This window comes from Tachyglossus aculeatus, chromosome X2 (genome assembly GCF_015852505.1).
Source record: "Tachyglossus aculeatus isolate mTacAcu1 chromosome X2, mTacAcu1.pri, whole genome shotgun sequence".
Lineage (NCBI taxonomy): Eukaryota > Metazoa > Chordata > Mammalia > Monotremata > Tachyglossidae > Tachyglossus > Tachyglossus aculeatus.
This window is the reverse complement of record NC_052100.1, coordinates 19,626,619-19,651,957: the sequence shown is the minus strand read 5'-3', so window position 1 is coordinate 19,651,957 and position 25,339 is coordinate 19,626,619. Positions and strand designations below refer to the sequence as shown.

Sequence of the window (25,339 nt, the reverse complement as noted above, 5' to 3'; positions counted from 1 at the left end):
CAGTGCTCAGTTCTGGGTCCACTTCTATTCTCCATCTACACCCTCTCCCTTGGAGAACTCATTTGCTGACCTCCCTCCTTGCCTGGATCATCTTTCTACAAAAACGTTCAGTCCATGTTTTCCCACTCCTCAAAAACCTCCAGTGGTTGCCTATCCACCTCCACATCAAACAGAAACTCCTCCCCATTGGCTTTAAATGATTCGATTACCTTGCCCCCTCCTACCTCACCTCACTGCTTTCCTACTACAACCCAGCCTGCACACTTAGCACCTCTAATGCCAAACTAGTCACTGTACTTTGAGCTCATCTATCGCACTGCTGACCTCTCACCCACATCCTGCCTCTGGCCTGAAATGCCCTTCCCTTTATATATCTGACAGACGACCACTCTCATTCATTCATTCATCATTGTATTTATTGAGCACTTACTGTGTGCAGAGCACTGTACTAAGTGCTTGGGAAGTACAAGTTGGCAACATCTATATATCCCTACCCAACAACAAGCTCACCTTATTGAAGGCATATCTCCTCCAAGAGGCCTTCCCTGACAAAATCCTCATTTCTCCTACTCCTTCTCCTTTCTGCATCACCCTTGCACTTGGATTTGCACCCCTTATTCACCCCTCCTTCAGCCCCATAGCACTTATATGTTATTATTATTATGTATTATTATGTATGTATTATGTATTGTTCAAGGCACTATAGTAAGCTCTTGGGAGAGTACAATATAGTAGAGTTGGAAGACGTGTTCCCTGCCCACCTTTGAGTAGTGTAAGCAATGAGAAGCAGCATGTCCTAGTGGAAAGAACGTGAACCTGGGAGTCAGAGGACCTGGGTTGTATTCCCACCTCTGCCACTTGTCTGCTGTGTGTCCTGGGGCAAGTCACTTAACTTTTCTGTGCCTCAGTTATCTCATCTGTAAAGTGGAGATTCAGGCTGTGAGCCACGTGGGACCTGGATTGGGTCCAACCTGATTATTTTGTATCTATACTACTGCTCAGTATAGTGCCTGGCACATAGTGATCACTTAACAAATACCGTAAAAACCCCGAATACTCATCCTTCAAGTATGAAAGGTGATTATATATTTTATGGTGCATTACATTTAAAAGATTACAAAAGCTCTGAAACAAAATCAGACTATAAAATCACAGTATTCTCATTTTGAAATTAAGTGCAATTGGTTGGAACAATTTCTCACAAACTTGCTTTTGGCTACAATATAGCTTCTGGATATTGATTTTTCAGTATAGGCTGTTTTATAGCGGTACTGGCATCTCTTTAAATAATTCAGGATGCAGTGGCGGTGAAACCCAGCTCTAGGCATTGTTCGGTATTATTGTACAGCAAGCTACAGAGAAAATTGTACTGTTTACTCTTAGATGCAGTTGGCTTACATGGAAGGTGTGTTTTTACCTTTTAATTAAGATCCCATTTAGTGTACAGTCCTGTCTTGTGGCACAAGTTTTCTTCCTTGATATTAGCTGGGGTATTTTTAGTCAACAGCAGCTGTCGGAGATGATTGGGACCGAGAAGGCACAGAGCGGTGGTCGGGGGTCTGCCCTAGTAGTTGCGATCATCTCCCCGATGGCAAAGCTATCTCTCCCTATCCTCATTTGTCAATGTGTTTAGGGTGCCCTGAAGTTCTTGAAAGTTACTGGGGTGGGAGACCTGGTTATGAGTACCAACTCTGGGATTAAGCCAGGCAGGACTGTTTGAAACTCTGGGCAAAAAGGGCAACTGCACTTGCCTGCTGCCCTTGAAGGGTGGAGTGGAGGTGGAGGTAGGGAGGCTCGCATCTCGTCCTGCCTTCAGGACATCTTCATCTGGATGTCTGCCCACCACCTAAAACTAAACATGTCCAAGACTGAACTCCTGGTCTTCCCTCCCAAACCCTGCCCTCTCCCTGACTTTCCCATCTCTGTTGACGGCACTACCATCCTTCCCGTCTCACAAGCCCGCAACCTTGGTGTCATCCTCGACTCTGCTCTCTCATTCACCCCTCACATCCAAGCCATCACCAAAACCTGCTGGTCTCAGCTCCACAACATTGCCAAGATCTGCCCTTTCCTCTCCATCCAAACTGCTACCCTGCTCATTCAAGCTCTCATCCTATCCCGTCTGGACTACTGTATCAGCCTCCTCTCCGATCTCCCATCCTCTTGTCTCTCCCCACTTCAATCCATACTTCATGCTGCTGCCCGGATTGTATTTGTCCAGAAATGCTCTGGGCATGTTACTCCCCTCCTCAAAAATCTCCAGTGACTACCAATCAACCTACGCATCAGGCAGAAACTCCTCACCCTCGGCTTCAAGGCTGTCCATCACCTCGCCCCCTCCTACCTCACCTCCCTTCTCTCCTTCTACAGCCCAGCCTGCACCCTCTGCTCCTCTGCCGCTAATCTCCTCACCGTGCCTCGTTCTCGCCTGTCCCGCCGTCGACCCCTGGCCCACGTCATCCCCCGGCCTGGAATGCCCTCCCTCCCCACATCTGCCAAGCTAGCTCTCTTCTTCCTTTCAAGGCCCTACTGAGAGCTCACCTCCTCCAGGAGGCCTTCCCAGACTGAACCCCCTCCTTTCTCTCCCCATCCCCCCCCACCTTACCTCCTTCCCTTCCCCACAGCACCTGTATATATGTATTTATGTTTGTACATATTTATTACTCTATGTATTTATTTTACTTGTACATATCTATTCTATTTATTTTATTTAGTTAATATGTTTTGTTTTGTTCTCTGTCTCCCCCTTCTAGACTGTGAGCCCACTGTTGGGTAGGGACTGTCTCCATATGTTGCCAACTTGTACTTCCCAAGCGCTTAGTACCGTGCTCTGCACACAGTAAGTGCTCAATAAATACGATTGATTGATTGATTGATTGATTGATTGATGGAGGGGCAGGGTGAGTATCATAGGGATAGGGTTGGCCAGGATATTTCAGTTGCCTAAGCAGTGTCTTCCTATTTCCTCCCCTCTGACAATTGTTCAATCAATCAATTGTATTTATTGAGCTCTTACTATGAGCAGAGCACTGTACTGAGCACTAGGAGAGTACAGTATGATAGACAGGATCCTTGACCTCGGGAAGTTTGCAATCTAGCTGGGGAGACAGATATTAAAATAAACTGCAGGTAGGGGGAAGCAACAGAGTATAAGGATATTTACATAAATACTGTGGGGTGGGGTGAGTATCAAAGTGCTTGGGAAGCATGGATGCAAGTGCAAAGATGATTCAGAAGGGAGGGCGGATAGGGTGGGGATATGAAAGGTTAGTCAGAGAAGCTTCCTGGGGGAGATTTAATTTTGGTAAGGTTTTGAAGGTGGGAAGAATGGTAGTCTGTTGGATGTGAGGGAGGAGAGAGTTCCAGGCAGGAGAGAGGCTGTGAGCAAGGGGTCGATGGGAAGATTTGTTCCAGTTCCGGATTAAAAACACCCCTCAGTTTTGGGGAGGGAAGTTCATTGTAGGTGGAAGATGGAAGTACGTAGGAAGGACAAGCGTTTCTCTTCCCCTCCTGCAAGAATCACCAGCGTTCACATAGACCACTCCCCGGTTCCTTAGCTAAGGCTCATCTGGCTCTTTCCCTTGCCTCTTGGTAGTCCCTGCTGGAAATCCCAGATGACTTCGACCTCGTCTCAGCTGCAGGCCCTAAACCTAGGGGTGGTGGGTCGGCATAAAAGAGCGTGGTCAAAATCATGCCCAGGTTATAGCTTATCTATTCTATCTATTCCTCTCTTCTCCCACTCCCTTCTGCACTGCTCTTACTTGCTACTTCATTCATCCTCCCTCCCATTCCCACAGCACATATGTATATATCTGTGTATACCTGTAATTTATTTATTTATCTATTTATATTATTAATGTCTGTCTCCCCGTCTAGGCTGTGAGCTTGTTGTGGGCAGGAATGTGTCTTTGTTGTTATATTGTATTCTCCCAAGCGCTTAGTAGGGTGCTTTGTACACAGTAAGTGCTCAATAAACACGATTGAATGAATGAATGAATGAATGAATCTATTCCCTATCTATTCCCTAGTTTCCTTTGGGCAGCAGGACTTCCAATCTCCTGAAGTTGTGGTCCTGGGGCTCTCAGAGAGCTTGGGGTTAAGAGAGATGGGTATTTGTTAAATGTTTTTATATATTTGTTTTATGGTATTTGTTAAACACTTACTATGTGTCAGGCACTGCACTCAACACTGGGGTAGATACAAGATCATCAGGTCAGACGCAGTCCCTGTCATTCATTCGTTCAAGTGTATTTTTTAAGCACTTACTGTGTGCAGAGCACTGTACTAAGCGCTTGGGAACATACAGTACAACAATAAGCAGTGCCATTCCCTGCCCACAATGAGCTCACAGTCTAGAGGTGGGGAGACGGACATCAATACAAATATATTTTTACAGATATATACATGGGGAGGAGAGCAAAGGGAGCAAGTCAGGGTGACGCAGAAGGGAGTGGGAGCGGAGGAAAAGTGGGGCTTAGAACAGCACATAGTAAGCACTTAACAAGCACCATAATTATTATTACCAGTCTGGGAAGGCCTGCTTGGAGGAGATGTGCCCTGTCCCACATAGGGCTAACAGTCTTAATCCCCATTTTACAGGTGAGGAAACCGAGGGCCAGAGAAGTGAAGTGACTCGCCCAAGGTCACACGGCAAGTAAATGTCGGACGCAGGAGTAGAATCCATATAAACCTGTTTATATGTATATATGTTTGTACATATTTGTTACTCTATTTATTTATTTATTTAGTTTACTTGTACATACCTATTCTATTTATTTTATTTTGTTAGTATGTTTGGTTTAGTTCTCTGTCTCCCCCTTTTAGACTGTGAGCCCACTGTTGGGTAGGGACTGTCTCTATATGTTGCCAACTTGTACTTCCCAAGCGCTTAGTACAGTGCTCAGCACACAGTAAGCGCTCAATAAATACGATTGATGATGATGACGATGGTGTTAGTGATGATGCCATGGTAGTGGCGGTAGTGATGACTGTGGTTTGTACAGATTTATTACTCCATTTTACTTGTACATATTTACTATTCTATTCATTTTGTCAATGCTGTGCATTTAGCTTTAATTCTATTTGTGCTGACGACTTGACACCTGGCAACATGTTTTGTTCTGTTGTCCGTCGCCCCCTTCTCGACTGTGAGCCCACTGTTGGGTAGGGACCGTGTCTAGATGTTGCCGACTTGGACTTCCCAAGCGCTTAGTCCAGTGCTGTGCACACAGTAAGCGCTCAATAAATACGATTGAATGAATGAATGAATGAATGAATGAATCCAGATCTTCTGACTCCCAGGCCCGGGCTTCTTCCCTCTAGCCCGAGGCCACGCCCCTCGCCTTAGGCCACGCCCCCTCCCGCCCCTCCCTCTCTCCCATTGGACAAGGCCGGAAGCGCGCCCCCGCGTCAGCAAGACCGCGGTGTCATGGAACAGTTCAGGTAGGGGGGCTCGGGCAATATCCCCGGCATAGATCCCCGAGGAAGTTTTTTCCCTCCTGTCCCACCCCTAGACCTCGATGTAGAGACCCCATTTTTGCCAGTCCCGGCCTATCCGGTCCGGGCCGAACCCCCAGATCTCTAGCACCCTCCGGCTACGTCCTGTAGAACCCGTAAAAAGAAGCAGGGGTGGGGGGAAAAAAAAGAGTGCCGCTGCACGCATGCGCGTTATTGCCCGCGCCAGTGGCTGAATGTTCATTTTTTGGTAGCGGTATCTCCGCGGTCGGGTCCCCGACCCTTAATTTTGTTTAATATCTGTAGGACTCGAGCCAAACTGCTTGAAACCGGGACATTTGACTCCTGCGAAACTGCCCCTTGAATCAGCACTTGCAGCAGAGGGGCCCGGGAGAGGCGGGAGGGGTCGCGGGTAGAGTCATTCGCAAGGATGCGCCTTTTTCCAATAATAATGATAGTATTTTTTTAAGCGCTTACTATCCGCCGAGCGCTGTTCTAAACGCTGGGGTAATCAGGTCGCCCCACGTGGGGCTCACAGTCTTTCATCCCCATTGCACGCACAGAGAGGTTAAGCGGGTTGCCCGAGGTCACACAGTAGGCAAGGGGCGGCTCCGGGATTTGAACCCACGGCTTCTGACTCCCAAGACTGGGCTCCTGCCACAAAAGCACGTTTCTCCAGCGAACCCCTTGATACAGCCGCATTTCCCCTGCTGTCAGTCTCCCAGCGAAGCCGTTTCGTTTACACGGAGATTAGCAAACAACCCAGGGACTCGTGGGCTCGCACCGCGGAGAATAATAATAATAATGATGGTATTTGTTAAGCGCTTACTATGCGCCAAGCACTGTTCTAAGCCCTGGGGTAGATACAAGGTAATTAGGTTGTCCTAAGTGGGGCTCACAGTCTTAATCCCCGTTTAACAGATGAGGTAACTGAGGCACAGAGAAGTTAAGTGGCTTGCCCAGGGTCTCACAGCTGACAAGCTAATTCCTGAGCACCGCCAGATCAGCTTTTAGACCGCCAAGACTTGCCCTGCCACCTTCCCTTTCCTGTGTCTGCCTCCGGAAACGAAACAGTTTTTCTGTTGTTTTTTCTTTCCCTTAAAATTCAACCTAGAAGCTCACCCGTAGGAACCCAGTGTGAGGATCTGGGAGATTGTTTTCTGATTTTTTCCAGCTGTTTGTTTGCAGCACATTATCTCAGTAGAAGGGAAATTTGTTGGCTTGGAAATTGCCTCTCCCTTGTGTTTTATCCTTAACCAGGAAGTCGGAACCAGGAGGAATCCATTTAGGAGGCAGTTAGATATTTTGAAGGGTGAAAAAGAAAACTCAACCCCATGGAATTGCATGCGACTAGGACCTGGCTTATATCCTCTCCTGTCTGCGTAACCCCTGCACCTGAATTTACATTTCCTGTTTAAAGGAGAAGAATCCAGATCATTTTCTAATTTATATTCCTGTTTTCTTCTTTTTGCTTCAACCCCTCAATCTCACAAGTGTAGTACGTTGCCCCTTCCTTCCTCTCCCCCTCGTCCCCCTCTCCATCCCCCCATCTTACCTCCTTCCCTTCCCCACAGCACCTGTATATATGTATATATGTTTGTACATATTTTTTTACTCTATTTATTTATTTATTTTATTTGTACATATCTATTCTATTTATTTTATTTTGTTAGTATGTTTGGTTTTGTTCTCTGTCTCCCCCTTTTAGACTGTGAGCCCACTGTTGGGTAGGGACTGTCTCTGTATGTTGCCAATTAGTACTTCCCAAGCGCTTAGTACAGTGCTCTGCACATAGTAAGCGCTCAATAAATACGATTGATGATGATTAGATAAGGAGTTGTACGTGACATGATGCTAGGCACGGAGTGTAAAACAATGTCATGGGCACATTTTCCAGAAGAACACGGACGTTGCACAGACCTTGAGCATTTGTCCAGAAGGACCCCTGAATCCCAGGCCTTTTACATTCCCTCCCGAGTCAGTCCAAAGTCTGAGTTGCGGAACTTGGCTGTGGGAGGTGCAGCAGAGGTGGGGCTCAGCACTGAAAATTAAAAAAAACAGTTAGAAATGCACCAAGTTCCATATCCGCACAGGACAGGGGACAGGCCAGTTGAAAACCGAACGGACCGGTATTAAACCGGGTGACTGACCACCCCAGTCAGGGAACAGATCATCTCGTCTATGATGAGGCGTGAACTGGGTGAACCGAGGAAAGATACGGCTGATGATGAGTGAAAGTAGCTAGTGTGTGTGTAGCAACAAAGGTCTACATCAACTTTATCTTAGATATTGGCTTTCTTCACTGGCTGCTACTCCTGCTCAGTTTGTCCTCTTCACTCACATAGCCACTTTCCAACTACCTGACTCGTGGCCTAGTGGATAGAGCATGGGTCTGGGAATCAGAAAGACCTGGGTTCTAATCCTGGCTCCACCACTTCTCTGCTTTGTGACCTTGGGCAAGTCACTTAGTTTCTCTGTGCTTCAGTTACCTCATCTGGAAAGTGGGGATTAAGACTGCGAGCCCCGTGTGGGGCAGGGGCTGTGTCCAACCTGATTAGTTTATATCTAGCCCAGTGCTTAGAACAGTGCTTGATGCATAGTGGACACGTAACAAATATCATCATCATCACAATTCTCCCACCTCTGACTTATCACTCATGCTGTTCCCCAAATCCTCCAGGTCACAGCTCTGTCTCCTCTAAAATACTTTCCCTAATTAATTTACAAAAGCCCCTACTGCAACAAGGAACTTGTCTACCAAATCTATTATATTGTACTATTCCAACTGCTTAGAACAGTGCTTTGTGCACAATAAGCGTTCAATAAATACTCAGCATCCACTCTTTGGACTTATGTATTTCCTATCCTCAGCACTGATATATATGTATACATATTTATCTGTTTATTTGTAGTGTCACTTATTGACTCAGCTGTTTCATCCTGATGCATTTGTACTTCTTCCTGCTATATCCATGTTCTTCATCGGCCACCCGCCTACTGTGTGAACTTGAGCAAGTCACAACTTCTCTTTGCATCAGTTTCCTCATCTGTCAAATGGGGATTCAATACATGCTCTCTTTCCACCTTAGACCCTGAGTTCCATATGAGAGAGGGACTGAGTCTGACTTGATTATTTTGTATCTACTGCAGTGCTTAGTACAGTGTTTAGCACATAGTGCGTGCTTAATAAATTCTACAATTATTATTATTCATCCTGGTTCTACTATTCATAAATGATTTTTGTTGGTCTCTAGATTTTAAGATCCTCGAGGGCAGGTAATCTAGTACTTGCTTCTGTTTTACTCTCCTGAATGCTTTTTGCAGAGTTTAGCAATTAGCAGGTGCTAAGTAAATAGCATTGATTAATTCAGAAAGTGCTCTAGGATCAGAATGATTACAAGCAGGGTCCCCAACCTAAAAATGGACCTTCAGTCAACCTTCCTTTATCAAGTGGGGACCCAAGGAGAGACTGAAGGGAGCCAGCCAGATGGGAGTAGCCAGCATGAGATAATAATAATAGTATTTAAATGCTTACTATGTGCCAATCACTGTACTAAGTGCTTGGGTAGATACAAGATAATCAAGTTGGACTCAGTCCCCATCCCAAATGGGGCTCACAGTCTAAGTAGAAGGGAGCACAGAAATTAAATCCCCAATTTAGTCCCCGTGGCTTTCCTCCATATCTGTCTGGTTGGCTCATGGGCTAGTCTGGTTCTGACTCCTGGACTAAAATATGAGAAAATTGAGCTATATTTGGAAGTTTTGAGGCCTTTGGATGAAGTTAATTCATTCACCTGTATTTATTGAGTGCTTACTGTGTGCAGAACACTGTACTAAGCTCTTGGGAAAGTACAATACAGCAATAAAGAGAGACAGTCCCTGCCCACAACGAGCTCACAGTCTAGAGGCATCAGACAGACATCAATACAAGTAAACGGATATCAATACAAATAAGTAAAATTACAGATATATACATAAGTGCTGTAGGACGGGGATGGGGGAAGAGCAAAGGGAGCAAGTCAGGGTGACACAGAAGGGAGTGGGAGAAGAGGAAAAGTGGGGCTTAGTCTGGGGAGGCCTCTTGGAGGAGATGGGCCTTCAGTAAGGCTTTGAAGAGGGAGAGAGTAATTGTCTGGCAGATTTGAGGAGGGAGGTTGTTCCAGGCCAGAGGTAGGACATGGGCCAGGGGTCGGCAGTGAGACAGGTGAGATGGAAGCACAATGAGCAGGTTACCGCCAGAGAAGTGGAGTGTGCGGCCTGGGTTGTAGGAGAGAAGTGGGGTGGGGAAGGAGGGGGCAAGGTGATGGAGTGCTTTAAAGCCAATGGGGGGGAGTTTTTATTTGATACAGAGGTGGATAGGCAACCACTGGAGATTTTTTGAGGAAGGGGGTGACACGTACTGAACGTTTCTGTAGAAAGATAATCTGGGCAGCAGAGTGAAGTATGAACTGAAGTGTGGAGAGGCAGGAGGTTGGGAGATGAGAAAGGAGGCTGATGAAGTAATCTAGGCAGCATAGGATAAGTGATTGAACTAATGGGGTAGCAGTTTGGATGGAGAGGAAAGGGTGTATAGAAAAGCCCTGTTGTTTTCTGGGAAGTAGTCTTCTTTTTGCAGTTCTGCTGCTGTTTTAATCTGAGATTTGAGACAGTTTTCCGGTTCAGCCTATCCCCTTCTTACCCTGACCTAGGATGGGGTTAAGGCACTGTGATGCTCGGGGTGCATAAAATTGGGGGCGGGAAGCTTTATGGAGAAAAAGGGAACAGGAGGAGTTGGAGGTGATGATGATGATGATGTGTCAAGCACTGTTCTAAGTGCTGGGGTAGATACAAGCTAATCAGGTTGGACACAGTACGTGTCCCACATGGGGCTCAGTCTTAATCCCCATTTTAACAGATGAGGTAATCGAGGCACAGAGATGTTAAGTGACTTGCCCATGGTCTCAGAGCAGACAAGTGGTAGAGCCGGGATTAGAACTCAGGTCCTTCGGTATCCCAAGCCCGTGGAAAAAAGGAAAGAAACAAAAGAGGCCACTCTGCTGCTGTAGTATTGCTGTTTTTACCAGCCACCGGCAGTGGAACTAAACAAGGGCTACTGCTGGTTAGGCAGTGGTGGCAAAAGATGGCAATTTCGGCCTTGGGAGCTGTGCAGGGCTCAGGAGATCCGGCCCACAGGGTTTACAGAACCGCTGCAACCCAGATCAACACCCACCCCCCACACCTCCCATCAGGTTTATCTGGGTGAACTGAGGGTGAGATGAGACCTTGCCTGCACTAGGCTGCAATGCTCAGGGTGAGAGAAACCTTGACCCTGGCCTTTGAAATCAACAGGGACAAGAGGAAACCCCCCTAGACTCTGGGGCCAGGCTGGAGAACTCCTCCGCCTGCAGACTGGGCTAAAAAACGCAGCTGGTATCTTGGCTCCACTACCACCCACTGATCTACCATTGCACATAGTACAGTACTCATGCACAAAGTAAGCGCTTAATGAAGGAGCAGGGCAGGCTAGCTAGGGCTGTGAAGCACCGCCCTCCCCCTCATAGAGCTGTTGCCCCTGTTTGGGGGCCTGAAGAATGTGTGTTTGGTACCCCAATTCCTTAATCTGACCTTACCCTCCCCTGCTCTGTAGACACCCGAACCATTATTTTGCTTGACTTTAGAGAGGTGGCTGAATTGGGAGATGCTTTGTTGAGTTGCAGGGCTACAATTGGACAGTCCAGAATTTGGTTGCTTACCCAAGCCGGGAATCACATTTTTGGGCGGTTTGTCCTTTTTTTTTTTTAACCTCAGGTGAATTTTCCTTTGTGTAATGAGGTTTTGAGTGCCTGAAGAGCAGCAATATGAAAAAGCAATATTCCTTACAGAAGAAACAGGCTGGAGTCTAGTGGGCATGTATGTCTTACTCAGATGTGTTTTTTTATTTTTTATTTTAGCAAAAGTATAAAGAGCAGGGCTATAGCTCGCTTAAAAAAGTTTGATGTCGGAGCCAAATTTTCCCACTTGTCATCAAGGAAATTTTCGGTTCTTCTGCCTCTGATGGTTAAAGAAGGAGAACTACAGGTATTATTGACCGTCAGGTCAAAGAAGGTAGGTGACTGCTATAATCCATGGTCGTAGAAAAAAGGCACCTTGAAAAGAACTTTCAGAAGGCATTAAAAACATTCTTTAAAACTGCTGCCCTGTGTTTCCAGAATAGTACGATCGACTGCTGGTGGGATTGTTTCTCTTTTGTTGTTGGCATGGTAATGTACTTGCTACACCGTGCTACTTCTGAGGCAAGGTAGCCACAGCTAGCTCTTCTAGAGATTTTGTACAAGGACTGACATTTGAAACATTGGCTTGTGCTTTAATTTGCCAGATGCTTATGTTGCCACAGCCAAATTGTCTTTGAGAAACTCTAGGCCTGTGTATGATAAAGAGTGGGCTGGTGAAAAAATTCTTATTGCTGGCTAAAGTGAAAGTCATAATCTAATGTCGACTCAGACAAAACCTAGAATAATAGGTATCTGGAGCATTCCCCAACTGTATTTCTGGCAGGGCTTCTCGCTTCAGAGTTACTAATAACTTGCCATTGGAGCTCTGACTGTTACCATGATTTGGCAAAAGAGTTTTCAGTTTAAAGTGTTTTCATGTGAGCCAAGTATGGTCAAAGTTACTTTTTTCTTAATGGCTTATGTTAAGTCCTTACTATGTGCCAGGCACTGTAGTCAGCACTAGGGTAGATACAAGATAATTAAGTTGGGCACAGTCCCTGTCTCATATAGTCCTCACAGCCTTAATCCCCATTTTACAGATGAGGTAACTGAGGCACGGAGAAGTGAAGTGACTTGCCTAAGGTCACACAGCAGACAAGCAGTGGAGCCGGGATTAGAATCCAGACCCTCTGAGTCCCAGGCCCATGCTCTTTCCACTAAGCCACTCAGCTTTTCGGTACTACTCTTCTAAAAGGTAGTCAGTCTCAAGTGCATATCGTTCTGCTGCTACTGTGTGTGATGGTCCAGTGAAGAGGACTCCAGGATTCAGGGTTCTAGCAAACTGGAGAATGCCTCCCAGGGTTATGCCACCCATCATAGGCAGGTTTCTGATTGAAGAACCCCCTAGGGCCAGATGGACAGGCCCAACAGAAGTCCTGAAAAATATCTGGCTTAACATGGGGAACAGATACTGCAGTGGAACAGATACTGCAGTGGCTACTGAGGCAACCAACTCATGGGTCCATGTTGCTAGGGCAGGCATCAGCGCTATGCTGCGGTAACTTTGGCAGTAAATTGTCTGGCATGTAAAAAATATATATATTTGTGTGCACTGGGCATTGTGCTGCACCCCTGCCTACCTACTAACTCATCACACTCTGTGTCCCCTTGGGGGCATGACTGGCAGGGACAAGAGGCATAAGTGACGCTCTGCAAACCACCATCACTGTAATCAGTTCCTTCACGGAGGTTCTCCGACATTGAGTCACAGGCCTAAGGTTCGTCCACACTTCTCAACGGAAGACTATGTTGTCAAACCATGTACTTGCCTGTCCACTTGCTTAGGTCCCTTTCACATGCACGTGGCTGATTTGGTTCTTCCAGAGTTGAGGTCTTTCTCAGTCTTCCTTTCCTGGTTAAAAAGCAGAGAAAGCACCCTGCTCCCAGGTGTTCTTTTAAAGTTCTGGCCCTTGTAACCCTCCCCCAACCCTCCCCGGAAAAAATAAAAATAAAACAATTCTGAACTGGTATCGGTTCAACAGCCGTGATGGCATCAGGTGAGTTGTCTCCTCCTCATGCTTGACTGAGTAACCGGTAAGGGGATGGCCATTTGCAGAATCTGCTGTTGCCTTTTTAACAGTCAGGCTCTGGAAGCTGGTAGGAAAGCAGATGAGTACAACTCAGATCTTACCTTTCCCCTATCTAAAAGAAATGAGCCCATGGATAGACAGAATATTAGCCCCTATCCTACTGGACAACAAGTCAAATCAGGAGTCTCAAAATTTTAAGAGCCAAGACTTTTCCGATTGTGCCTGAGGGTGTTTCTATTCCAAGACCATGTCTGCAAGGATAGAATTTCAAGATTTTCTCCTCAGTTCACTTTAAAGGCCTTGTGTAGTGCACTTTGATGGCAGTTCTCCAATTCCAGCAGGTGGAACAAGGTTTCCTACTCTTCTGATCACAGAGAGTCTAGTCGGCATTTAGGCTGCCACTGTAAATTTCTGGAGAGAGAATACCAGCTGTGCTTCGGCTGCTCATTTGGCATGTGTGTTGTTTCAGCGATGTAACTGAACTTATTCTTTCAAGAAGTCTGCAATGACTCTCCCCTTCATTTCTAGTTGAGAAGATCACCAGGCCAGGTATGCTTCCCAGGAGGAAAGAGTGATCCAACTGACAAAGATGAAATAGCCACTGCCCTCCGGGAGGCTCAGGAAGAAGTGGGACTTGATCCTCAGCATGTGGAAGTCATCTGTAGGCTCGTCCCTTGCGTCGATCAGGTTTGCTCTGAAGCCTTTTCATACCCAAACTCCAGGCAGGCTCTAGTAGCCCTCAATCCCCACATCCCCTCTCCACCAAGATGAGCTTATCTTCCAGGCATCACCCTCACCTGTATCCAGGTCTTCTGCTCAGCATCCTCACTGAACCTAAAAGCCAGAAGAGATGGGCACGCTCACAGAGAGAGATGCAGATGCTAGAGACCATCTCCCCTTGCTTGTCCCACTTGCGGTTCACTGCTACCAACACCACTTGACTCTGGGGAACTCCACATCTCTCAGAGCTTCTCTGTGTCATCAATCAATGATATTTATTGGGCACTTACTGTGTGCAGAGCCCTGGACTAAGTGCTTGGGAGACTCCGGTACAGCAGAGTTGGGAGACATGTCCCCTGCCCACTACATCTTACCCTGGCAGTACCAAACCCCAGTTAGAGAAAAATAAATGTGACTGGAATAACTCCAAGGGAAGGCCTAGATAGATCCCTCCTGCCTTTGTTATAATGATCAGAAGTGTTTGCCTTCCTGGTGATAGTCTAATGATAATAATAATTATGGTATTTGTTAAGTGCTTACTATGTGCCAGGCACGGTACTAAGCAGTGGAGTGGATACAAGCAAATCCGGTTGGACACAGTCCCTGTCCCATGTAGGGCCCAGTCTCAATCCCCATTTTACAGATGAGGTAACTGAGGCACAGAGAGGTAAAGTGACTTGCCTGAGGTCACACAGCAGACAAGTGGCAGAGCCGGGATTAGAACCCATGACCTTCTGATTCCCAGGCCCAGGCTCTATCCGTTACGCCATGCTGCTTCTCATGTGGTCTACAACTGTTAGATTATCCAGTTCCCTTAATAGCATCTCTTGAGCTACAGCTGCCTATTGATTCACTCATTCAATTGTATTTATTGAGCGCTTACTGTGTGCAGAGTACTGTACTAAGTGCTTGGGAAGTACAAGTTGGCAACATATAGAGACGGTCCCTACCCAACAACAGGCTCACAGTCTAGAAGGGAGAGACAGGCAACAATACAAAACGTGGACAGGTGTCAAGTCAATTTTGATAAATATTTGATAATATTGATAAATCTCAGAGTCCGAGCCTGAAAATTCTCCAGCCCCAAAATTCCTCTACAAAGGCAAACAAATCCTCCATGGGGTGGGATGCCAACAAATTCATTAACAAACTGCTGTCTCCTCCAGCAATACATTTATAGATGGATAAATAGAAAACTGAGGCAAGGAAGCCAGCATGACTTTTGGGAGATTGTCAGGTAGAGTTTGGGGACAGTGACCCATCAAACCTCATACAAGATTGAAGGTTTATAAAGCTAGAGTGGTGACTGGAATGCTCTAAGGCAGACAGTTACTCCGGGAAGGCCTCTTGGAGAGGTGAGTCTTTAGTAGGGTCCTGATCTGTTGAAGAGAGAGAACATTCCAAGGAGGGATAATAGCACAATCTGAGGTGGTTAAGGTGAGTAGGTAATGGGAAAGCCTCAGGTGAGCAACTCACAAGGCCATACTGAGAGCCGCTGAAGGCTTCTGAATAGAGCGACTTAATCCGATCAGTATATAAAGAACTCAAAATTATTCATTTCAAAGGATAATTGAACAAAGATGGCATAAAGAGGTTGAGAGGCAGTGTGACTTAGTGGAAAGGGTAGGAGTCTGGGAATCAAAAGACTCACATTCTAGTCCCAACTCTGCCACTGACCTGCTGTATGACCTTGGGCAAGTCACTTAACCTCTCAGGGTCTCAGTTCCCTCATCTATAAAATAGGGGTAAGATACCTGCTCTCCTTCCCTCTTAATTAATCAATCAGTGGTGTTTATTGAGCACTTACTGTGTGCAGAGCACTGTACTAAGCGCTTGGGAGAGTACAGTACAGCAGAGTTGATAGGCATGTTCCCTGCCCATTAGGAGCTTATGGTCTAGATGGCAAGAGAAGAAATTGAGGAGGGAAGAAATTCCAAGCAAAGGGGAGGGAGGGTATGAGCATTGTGAACCCCATGTGAAACAGTGACTGTGCCAGATCTGATTGTCTTGTGTCTGTACCCCAGTGCTTAGTGTAAATGGTATTTTATTTCTGGGAGGAAAAGAGTGAGTCAGTCTCTCCAGCAAATCTGTAGCATTTTTTTTATGATATTTAAGTGATTGCTATGTGCCAGACATTGTACTAAGCACTGAGATAGATTCTAGCTAATCAGGTTGGACACTGTCTCCCACATGGGGCTCACAGCCTTAATCCCCATTTTACAGATGAGGTAACTGAGGCACAGAGAAGTGAAGTGACTTGCCCAAGGTCACACAACAGACAAGTGGCTGAGCCAGTATTAGAACTCAGGTACTTCTGACCTCTAGGGCCGTGCTCTATCCACTAATTCACACTGCTTCGGAAAAGGTTCTGGGATAGAGACCGGCATAGACCGGAAATCTAGGGCATGACCTATTTGGCCTTAGCCCGGGACTAGCTCTGGCTTCTAGCATTCAAATACCAAATCATCCTGTAAGTGATCCTATGCCAAACTAGAAGCAGGTGTGAGTTCACTTTGGGGAAGGGCCACCATGTCTGGGTGGTTGTTTTGGGGACCCCTGGGGCTAGTAGAAGGTGTTGTCCCAGTAGCCGAGGTAACAACTGCATTCATGTGGAAATACTTTTCTTGTGCTGTGGCTCCCTTGCTGCTGTAGTGCTCCTGTCTCCTTCCTTCTACCCTCACTTTTAGTTTGGAACCCCCCAAGATGGGATCAGGGGTTTGGCTAATTGCCGATCTGACACATCACCTGCCGAATGCTGGGCTCTTATTATTAATAATAATAATTATTATTATTATTACGGTATTTGTTAAGCACTTACTATGTGCCAGGCATTACTAAGCACTGGGGTGGTTACAAGCAAATTGGGTTGGACACAGTCCCTCTCCCATGTGGGGCTCACAGTCTCAATCCCCATTTTGCAGATGAGGTAACTGAGGCACAGAGAAGCAAAGTGACTTGCCCAAAGTCACACAGCAGAGAAGTGGCGGGGGCAGGATTAGAACCCGTGACCTTCTGACTCCCGGGCCAATGCTCTAGCCTCTATGCCATGCTGCTGCTTCTAACCCATGATCAACCCAGGCCGGCCCACGTAAAGCTCTCTCCTGAGGGCTAGAATCTTTATAATCTCTGGTGGTAAATAAAATCGCAGCAGAAATTAACATTCCTTAGCAACAGGGGGAAAAAAAAGGAAGTAGTGTAATTTATTGATTCTCTTTTCAAAATCAACAGAGAATGGATTGCAACTTTCTGAGAAACATTATCCTTTTTTCATCGGCTAGGATTTTGCCCTGGATAGGAACATTTGTTCACTGCTCACTTAAAAATTAAAGCATCTTACAGAAAAGAGGTCATTAACAAGATATTGCATGCATTATTGATGTCTCTGGTTCCTCTCTGGCAGCAGTTAAATAGAAACAAAGCCTTATTGCCTTCTCCAACAATGCCAATGCACAAACAAGATTGGGAAGCACAAAGCTGTAATAATTACAAGCTCTTTTCAAAATGGGAAATAAACAATGTGTAGTAAAGCTGTTTCTACAGTGGAAGAGTGAAATATACTACCATATAGCTTCAATACCAAGTTAATCCTGAATTGAAATTTGATGCTTCAGAATGGAAACCTAATTTTACATTCAAATCTCACACCCACTTACTCCCAAATCCACACTTGTGCGCAGACATACCTACACAATCATTTATGGACATATCCCATGATGCAGTCATTATATGTCCTCGAAAATTCAGATGTATCATGAATGGCTGTATCATGGGATACGTTTTGCCATAGACATACACATTCTAAATTGGAGTCCATCTCAGAACCCCTGGAAAAATATGAAATTCCTTGAAATGCATATTACGTAACGCTAAATACCACTTAAGTATTATTTATTCTCTATTACAGTAATTTAAAGCAGAACATCACAAAATTAAATTAGGACTTGTAATATGATAATCTTTGCAGGAGGCTGTAGAAGCTTGCTCTGATGACTGTGGTAGTGGTTTTTCCAATTTTAGTGAAAAATCTTTCTAATTTAGGTTAACAAACTTTTTCTCTTCCTAAAGAATTCATTCATTTAATTATATTTATTAAGCACTTATTGTGTTCAGATCACAGCACTAAGTGCTTGGGAGAGTACAGTGCAACAGTAAACAGACCCCATTCCCTGCCAGCAAAGAGCTTACGGTCTAGAGCCTTGTAGAAGGCTAAGCCCTTCTGAACATCTCTGAGCACCTTTGAACTTCTATCAGATTCCTTGTTCAATCATTTAAAGAAGTTCATCTGCTTTCTTAAAAATTTATAAAAACTTTTAAATCTGAGCATCTTAGCTGGTGATGGAGGTAAGATTCTAGCCTTAGCGGCAGCCATGACAACCATCTCCTCCGCCATTGGGGACCTGGGTGGGGTGGACCGAGGGGGGGTCTCTTTTCATCCAAAAGCAGCACTGAATTGAGGTGATAGCAGCTGTTTCTGCTAGACCGCAATTCTCTACAGCTTTTGGATAGACCAGAGAACCTGACTTCCAGTTTGTGTTTTCGGGAGGTTCAGGGAAAGTAGGGGAGGACAGAATTGAATTCATCACAGTGACTGGACATTATGTCGGGTGGGGTTTATGGAGTCTGGGCTACGTCAGCGATTAGCACTTGAAATATCTCTGGATTTTACATGTTGTGGCTGTTTAGAACCAGAGGTTTGCCTGTGCATTTAATCTCTTTCCCTAGGCAAACATACCAAGCTGTCCTTACTGTTTTTAAGCAAACTGTGGATCTCAAACTCAGTGTCAAGCCCACCCTCCCTCCACCTGCCATTCCATTCTAAGGCAGTAAAGAATCAGGGTGAGGTAGAAGGGCAGAAACTGTTGCCAGATTTAGCAACATTTTCTATCATCTGCTCTTTTCAGATAAAGCCTCTTCACTCCAATGAGGTTTCTCTTTCCAAGGCCTCCAATGACCAAGTCCAAGAGAATCCGTTCTGATTCTCCTAGATCTAGTCACTATTTTTGACATCATGGACTATTCTCTCCTACTCTCTCCCTCCTACCTTAAGCATCTGATACTCACTCCAGCCCCACAGCACTTGGGTAAATATCCTTCTACGTGACTGTTTCCCTTGTCCATTATTTATTTCCATATTTGTCTTCTGTTGACTATAAGTTCCTTGTGGGCATATCTACCAACTCTGTTGCATTGTACATTCCCAATTAATCAGTCTATCGTATTTGTTGAGCACTTGCTGTGTGCAGAGCACTGTACTCAGCACTTGGGAATGTACAGTGCAATAGAGTTGGCAGACATATTCCCTGCCCACAGGGAGTCTAGAGGGGTAGACACGTATTAAAATATGTTACAGGTGAGTCCGTAAGTGCTCTGGGACGGAAGGTGGGGTGGATATTAAGTGCTTAAAGGGTACAGATACAAGTGCCTAGGCGATGCAGAAGGGATAGGGAATGGGGTAATGAGGGTTTAGTCAGGGAAGGCCTCTTGGAAAACATGTGCATGGGCCTAGTGGATAGAGCACAGGCCTGGGAATCAGAAGGACCTGGGTTCTAATCCCAGTTCCGCATTTGTCTGCTGTGTGACCTCGGGCAAGTAGCTTTCCTCCCCTGTCCCTCAATTCCGTCATGTGTAAAATGGGGATTAAGACTGTGAGCCCCATGTGGGACGGACACTGTGGCCAACCTGATTAGCTTGTATCTACCCCAGCGCTTAGAACAGTGCTTAACACATAGCAAGCACTTAAGAAATACCATTATTATTACTATTATTATTATTATCATCATTAATAATGATAAGGTTTTGAAGGTGGGGAGAGTGCTGGGCTGTCATATGCTGGGTGGGGGTAGAGCTGGGAAAGGAGTTCCAGCTAGAGGGAAGACTTGGGCAAGGGGTTGGTGATGAGATAAGCAAGATCAAGGAGGAAAGTGTGCTGACTGGGTTGTATTATCAGATCAGCAAAGTAGGGTAGGAGGGGGAAAGCTGATTGAGGGCTCTAAACCTGATGGTAAGGAGTTTGATGCAGAAGTGGATGGGCAACCACTGGAGGTTTTTGAACTCCAAAACATGGACATGGACTGGACATGGACTAAATTGTTTTTTTAAGAAAAATGATCTGGGCAGTAGGGTGAAGCATAGGAGAGAGAGAGACAGAAGGCAGGGCAATCAGCAAGGATAAGTGCTTGGATCAGCATGGCAGCAGTCTGGATGGAAAGGAAATGGGAGGATTTTAAAGATGCGAAGGCAGTACAGTGCTCTGCACATAGTAAGTGCTCAATAAATACCATTGATTGTTTGATTTATTGATACCTTTCCTCGCTGATCTCCTACTACAACCCAGCCCACACATTTCCCTCCTCTAAAACCAACTTATGCATTGCATCTCAAGCTCATTTATCCCATCACCAACCCCTTGCACACATCCTCCCTCTGGCCTGGAACTCCATCCCTTTTCATATCCAACTGACCCCCCCACATACTCCCCACATTCAAAGCCTTCTGAAAATCACAGCTCCAAGAGGCCTTCCATAAGCAGTAAGCGCTCAATAGTTACCATTAATTGTTTGATATTGGGGGTAGGCCTAATTTCCACTAGAGAGGCTGGCCAATTAGAGCAGCTCTATGGCCTCCAAGCCCAGCCTAGACTCTGCTCCCTAGCTGTTTTTCTTCCCTGGAACCTCCAGATAGGAGGAAAGTATTGTTATATCATTTTTCTTTTTGCAAGATGCTTTAATAATAATAATTATGGAATTTGTTAAGCGCTTACTATATGCCAAGCACTGTTGGAGATAAGGTAATCAGGTTGTCCCACGTGGGGCTCAGTCTTAATCTCCATTTTACAGATGAGGTAACTGAGGCACAAAGAAGTTAAGTTGCTTGCCCAAGGTCACACAGCAGACAGGAGGAGAAGCTGGGATTAGAACCCACGTCCTCTGTCTCCCAAGCCCGGGCTTTTTCCACTAAGCTATGCTGCTTTCCAATCAGTTCTCTCATTTTTATCCTCACGTCATCCCTTTGAAGTGGGGAGAGGCAAGTATTATTGTCCGCATTTTACAAATGAAGAAACGGATGGCCCAGAGAGATTAGGTGATTGACCCAAGGTCACACAAGCAAGCAAGTGGCAGAGCTGACCTCCATGCCCTGCTATTGGAACATGCTGCCTCCTTGAAAAACATGCCTCACGACTACCCTGACTGTAGGGCCGTCTGAAAAAAAAAACCAGCCCTAGAAGTTCAGGGGCAAGCTGGCTCAGGCCTGCATTCATCTGGGCAGCTCAAGGACGGTGATTTACCATAATGGCAAAAAAGCCTTTCATTCCTGACTCTAAAAGCAATATGATTATAGAATTTTGCATAGATATAAAATGGTTTTTGGCCAGAAATCATGCACTGCAGTGGGGTTGTTTGTAATGCTACAAGATCGATGTGAGAGAGTTATTAAAAGAAATGGAAAGGAATTATTAGCAAGTGTGATTCATCACATCCAAAGGTTGCCATTGAATTACATTTGTCTATAGTGTGCCACTGTGAATTATTTATGAGTGTTCATGAAAAAGCTCCAACCATATCACTTGAGAAGGTTGGCCAATCTGGATTATTATGAAGGAGTTTAACTCATTTCCAAGGCACTTCTGGAGTACCGCAGAAATACTCATTGCCATACTAGAGCCCCAGTCTGAGAGAGAATGGGAGGGAAGGAGAATGAATATTCAGATAACCCTCCCCACCAGATTGGTCTCCTGGGGGAATCTGCAGGGCGATTAAATGATTCTGTCCAATATCTCCCTCATCCTTGGGTTAAAAACAATAGATGAGTTCAGTGTCTCAGACTTCATTGTTAAGATTGAACTCCTGATGTACATTGTAAGCAGGTTAGCAGTGCAATTCTCTCCACCTTTAATAGTATAATATTTTCATTCGGGGATTTATTTTGTGTTTCTTTTAGACTGGTGGTGTGGTCACGCCAGTGGTGGGATTTATAGAAAATATCTCCCAGCTCCGGCTTAATCCAGACGAAGTGAGTGAAGTGTTCTTGGTTCCTCTGGAGTACTTTCTCAGACCGCAAATATACAAAAAGTTTCAAATGACATTTTCCGGCAGCTCAAGTTATGTCCACTGCTTTGATTATGTGGACCCCCAAAATCAAGTGACCTATCACATATGGGGACTCACGGCCAAGATTGCAGTACTTCTTGCACTGATTGTTGTGGAGAAAAAACCTTCCTTTGATGTTGACTATGATCTTAATGCCCTAATGTCGTCCGCTGAGCATTCCTTCATGCAGTCGTATAGGCGACAGAAGAGCAAGCTGTGATCTCTAAAGCCTAGCAAGGAAAACTAGGCATAATGAGCTAGAAGTTATGATCATTGCTTAATACTCTCTGATTATGAATGACATCTACACAGTATTGCCTCCACTGCAAATTCCAGGAATTTGAAAAAAATTGGTGGAACCGGGAGCCCTCTTGCCAAAACATCCTTCTCTAGTTTGAAAGGGCAAAGGGCTAGTTCAAAGTTTCAAAAAATTGTAGGCACTTAGGGAACTGTTATTAGTGGTGGAATTAGCATTAATGTTGCAATAAGGTACTGAGCAATATTTTTCCAGAAACGGTGCCTTTTTCAGTTGTACCGTATATAGATTACCACCTTTGTGAGACCCTGTTTTAGTGACATCGCTTGTTAAGAGCCCTTCACTTTTAAGAATAGTTTTGCAGCGGCCAAAGAATTATAACTTCCTATTGCTAATTTTATCCAAAGTAACAACTTTCAAATAAACTAATATTGTTGGTTTAAACTGCATTACTCTGGTTCCATCTTCAGTGGTATGCTACTGTAGACTGTAAGCTCCTTGTGGGCTGGGATTTTGTCTACCAACTCTTTTGTATTGTACTCTCCCAAACCCTTAGTACAGTGCTCTGCACACAGTAAGTGCTCAATAAATACCATTGATTGATTGATTGAGCGAGCACCTGTACTCTAAAGTACTGGGGAGAGGGCCCGGGAAAAAACACCAGACGTAAGACACATGATGACTGCCCTCCAGGAGCTTACTAACTAAATGGGGTGGACAGACCAACCAAAAGTATTTAGAGAGAGGGAGAACAAGAGGAAGAACAATATAGCAGGAAAGAGTACAAATGTATCTGGAGGAGATAACCGAATACATAATTGAATAAACAAATCAATGTACAAATAAAAATATACATAGGTACATAAGTACTGAGGATAGGAATAAAAATAAGTGCTAGAATCTGCACTTTCCTCTCCATCCAAACTGCTTCCAGGGTGATCCAAGCACTTGTCATTTCCTGCCGAGACTATTGCATCAGCCTCCTTGTTGATCACCCTGCTTCTTGTCTCTCCACAATCTGGTCCATATTTCACTCTGCTTCCCGGATCATTTTTCTAAAAAATTGTTCAGTCCATGTCTCCCCACTTGTCAAAAGCCTCCAGTGATTGCTCATCCACTTCCTCATCAAACGCCCTACCATCAGCTTAAAGGCACTCAATCAGCTCTCTCTCTCCTACCTTACCTCATCGTTCTCCTTCTGCAATCCAGCCTGCAAACTTCGCTCCTCTAACCTTAACCTACTCATTGTTCCTCTATCTCGTCCGTCTCTCCACTGACCCCTTGCTCATGTCCTGCCTCTGGCCTGGAACTCCTTCCCTCCCTCCCTCCTCCACCACACAGACCACCACTCTCCCCACGGGGACTTCCTCAATTAAGCCCGTATTTGCTCCATCCCCTCTCCCTTCTGTGTCGCCTATGCACTCAAATCTGTACCCCTTAAAGACTTGATATTCACCCGACCCTCAGCCCCAAAGCACTTATGTACATATCCCTACATTATGTATCTGTAATTTATTTTACACTGTAATTTATTCTGCACTGTAATCTCCTTATGGTCAGGGAGTATGTCTAACAACTGTCTTGTAGTGTACTCTCCCAAGCTGTAAGTACAGTACTCTGCAGAAAATTGATTAAGCACGAAATAAATATTATTGGCTAATTGATTGGTGTTGGATTGGTATGTCTGGGGTGTTGAGAATTCATGAGGAAAGCCTTCCTGAAGGAGGTTGGGTTTGTAGGAAGGCTTGGAAAATGGGGATATTATGGATTTTGGAGGGGAGGGAGTTCCAGGCTGGTTGAGCAGTCCAAGTGACAGGTTGGGGGTGGGAGAGTCAGGAACCTTAGTAGGTGAACTTAGGTGGAGCAAGGAAGGCGAGAAAGTTTGTGAAGAATGTTGAAGCCAGTGGTAAGAAGTTGCTACGTGATGCAGGGGAGATGGACCCCACTATCTCAGGAGGTTCAAGGCCACTTAATAGTCTATAGAGCTACATCCTTTTGGTAAGAAGGAAAAAAAATGGTTTTTATGATTGAAATGAGTGCCAAACTAAGGAACAGGAAGGATAGATGTAGCTAGCTTGCCCCAACCCCTTGGAGCTAGAAAGGGGTCAAGGAGGGAGCCAAAATGGTGGCTCTATTCGCTGCCCAGCTCGAGGACCTGTAGGATTTCCGTCATCCTCACCAGGCTGCAGGAAGAGCCAGATCTGATCGTAGACTCCCATCCCAGCAGCTGTGGAGGAGAGCTGTCCCCAGCCTGGGCACTGCATGTACCAATCTAGATCCCCTTGGGTACCAGGGAAGAGGATGGCAAGAGTAGCCGCCAGCCCTGCCCTAGTGATGATGAACTAAGTGCTGGTGGTGCTGGAGGAGGAAAGGGATGGTGAGATTGTTTTAATCCAGTAGATTCGGGAGCACAGACCTAGGCACTTGGGAGAGTGATAATGATGATGATGGATTTGCCTGTCTGAAACAGGATGACAAATGAGCCCCAGTCCTGCAGATGACTTTGGGACCCAGGATGTCTGTGAAGAAGTTGATTACAATAAAAGTAAGAAACAGTGTCCAGTGTCCTCTTACCTTCCCCTTCCTTTCCTCTTCTCCCATGGCTTCAATTACCATTTCTATGCAAAAATCCCCAATCTATCACTCAGGTCCCGATCTCTGTCTTCCTCTGCAGTCTCACATTTCCTCCTGTCTTCAGGACATCTCTAACCTAACCTATCCAAAACAGAACTCCTCATCTTTCCACTCAAACCTTGCCCTCCCCTAGACTCTTCTATCACCATAGACAACACCACCATCCTCCTTGTCCCACAAGGCTTGGCATTATCTTTGACTCACCTCTCTCATTTAACCCACATATTCAATCTGTCGCCAAATTCTGTAGGTTCTTTCTTTACAACCTCTCTAGAATCTTCCCCTTTCTCTCCATCCAAGCTGCTACTATGCTGATCCTTACTTCAAAGCCTTATTGAAGGCACATCTCCCAGAGGCCTTCCCTAAGTCCTATTTTCCTTTTTTTCAGTTACCTTCTGCATCACGCTG

General features: G+C 45.4%; 1 protein-coding gene across 1 annotated transcript; it reads left to right on the top strand.

Moving 5' to 3' along the window:
- The first annotated feature begins 5,404 nt into the window (after window positions 1-5,404).
- NUDT7 (nudix hydrolase 7) lies at window positions 5,405-22,842 on the top strand. Its single transcript, XM_038771598.1, has 4 exons — window positions 5,405-5,442; window positions 11,385-11,538; window positions 13,763-13,921; window positions 21,893-22,842. The coding sequence occupies exons 1-4, from the start codon at window positions 5,429-5,431 to the stop codon at window positions 22,259-22,261; spliced, it is 696 nt and encodes a 231-aa protein (XP_038627526.1). The 5' UTR covers window positions 5,405-5,428; the 3' UTR covers window positions 22,262-22,842.
- The last annotated feature ends 2,497 nt before the right edge of the window (window positions 22,843-25,339 follow it).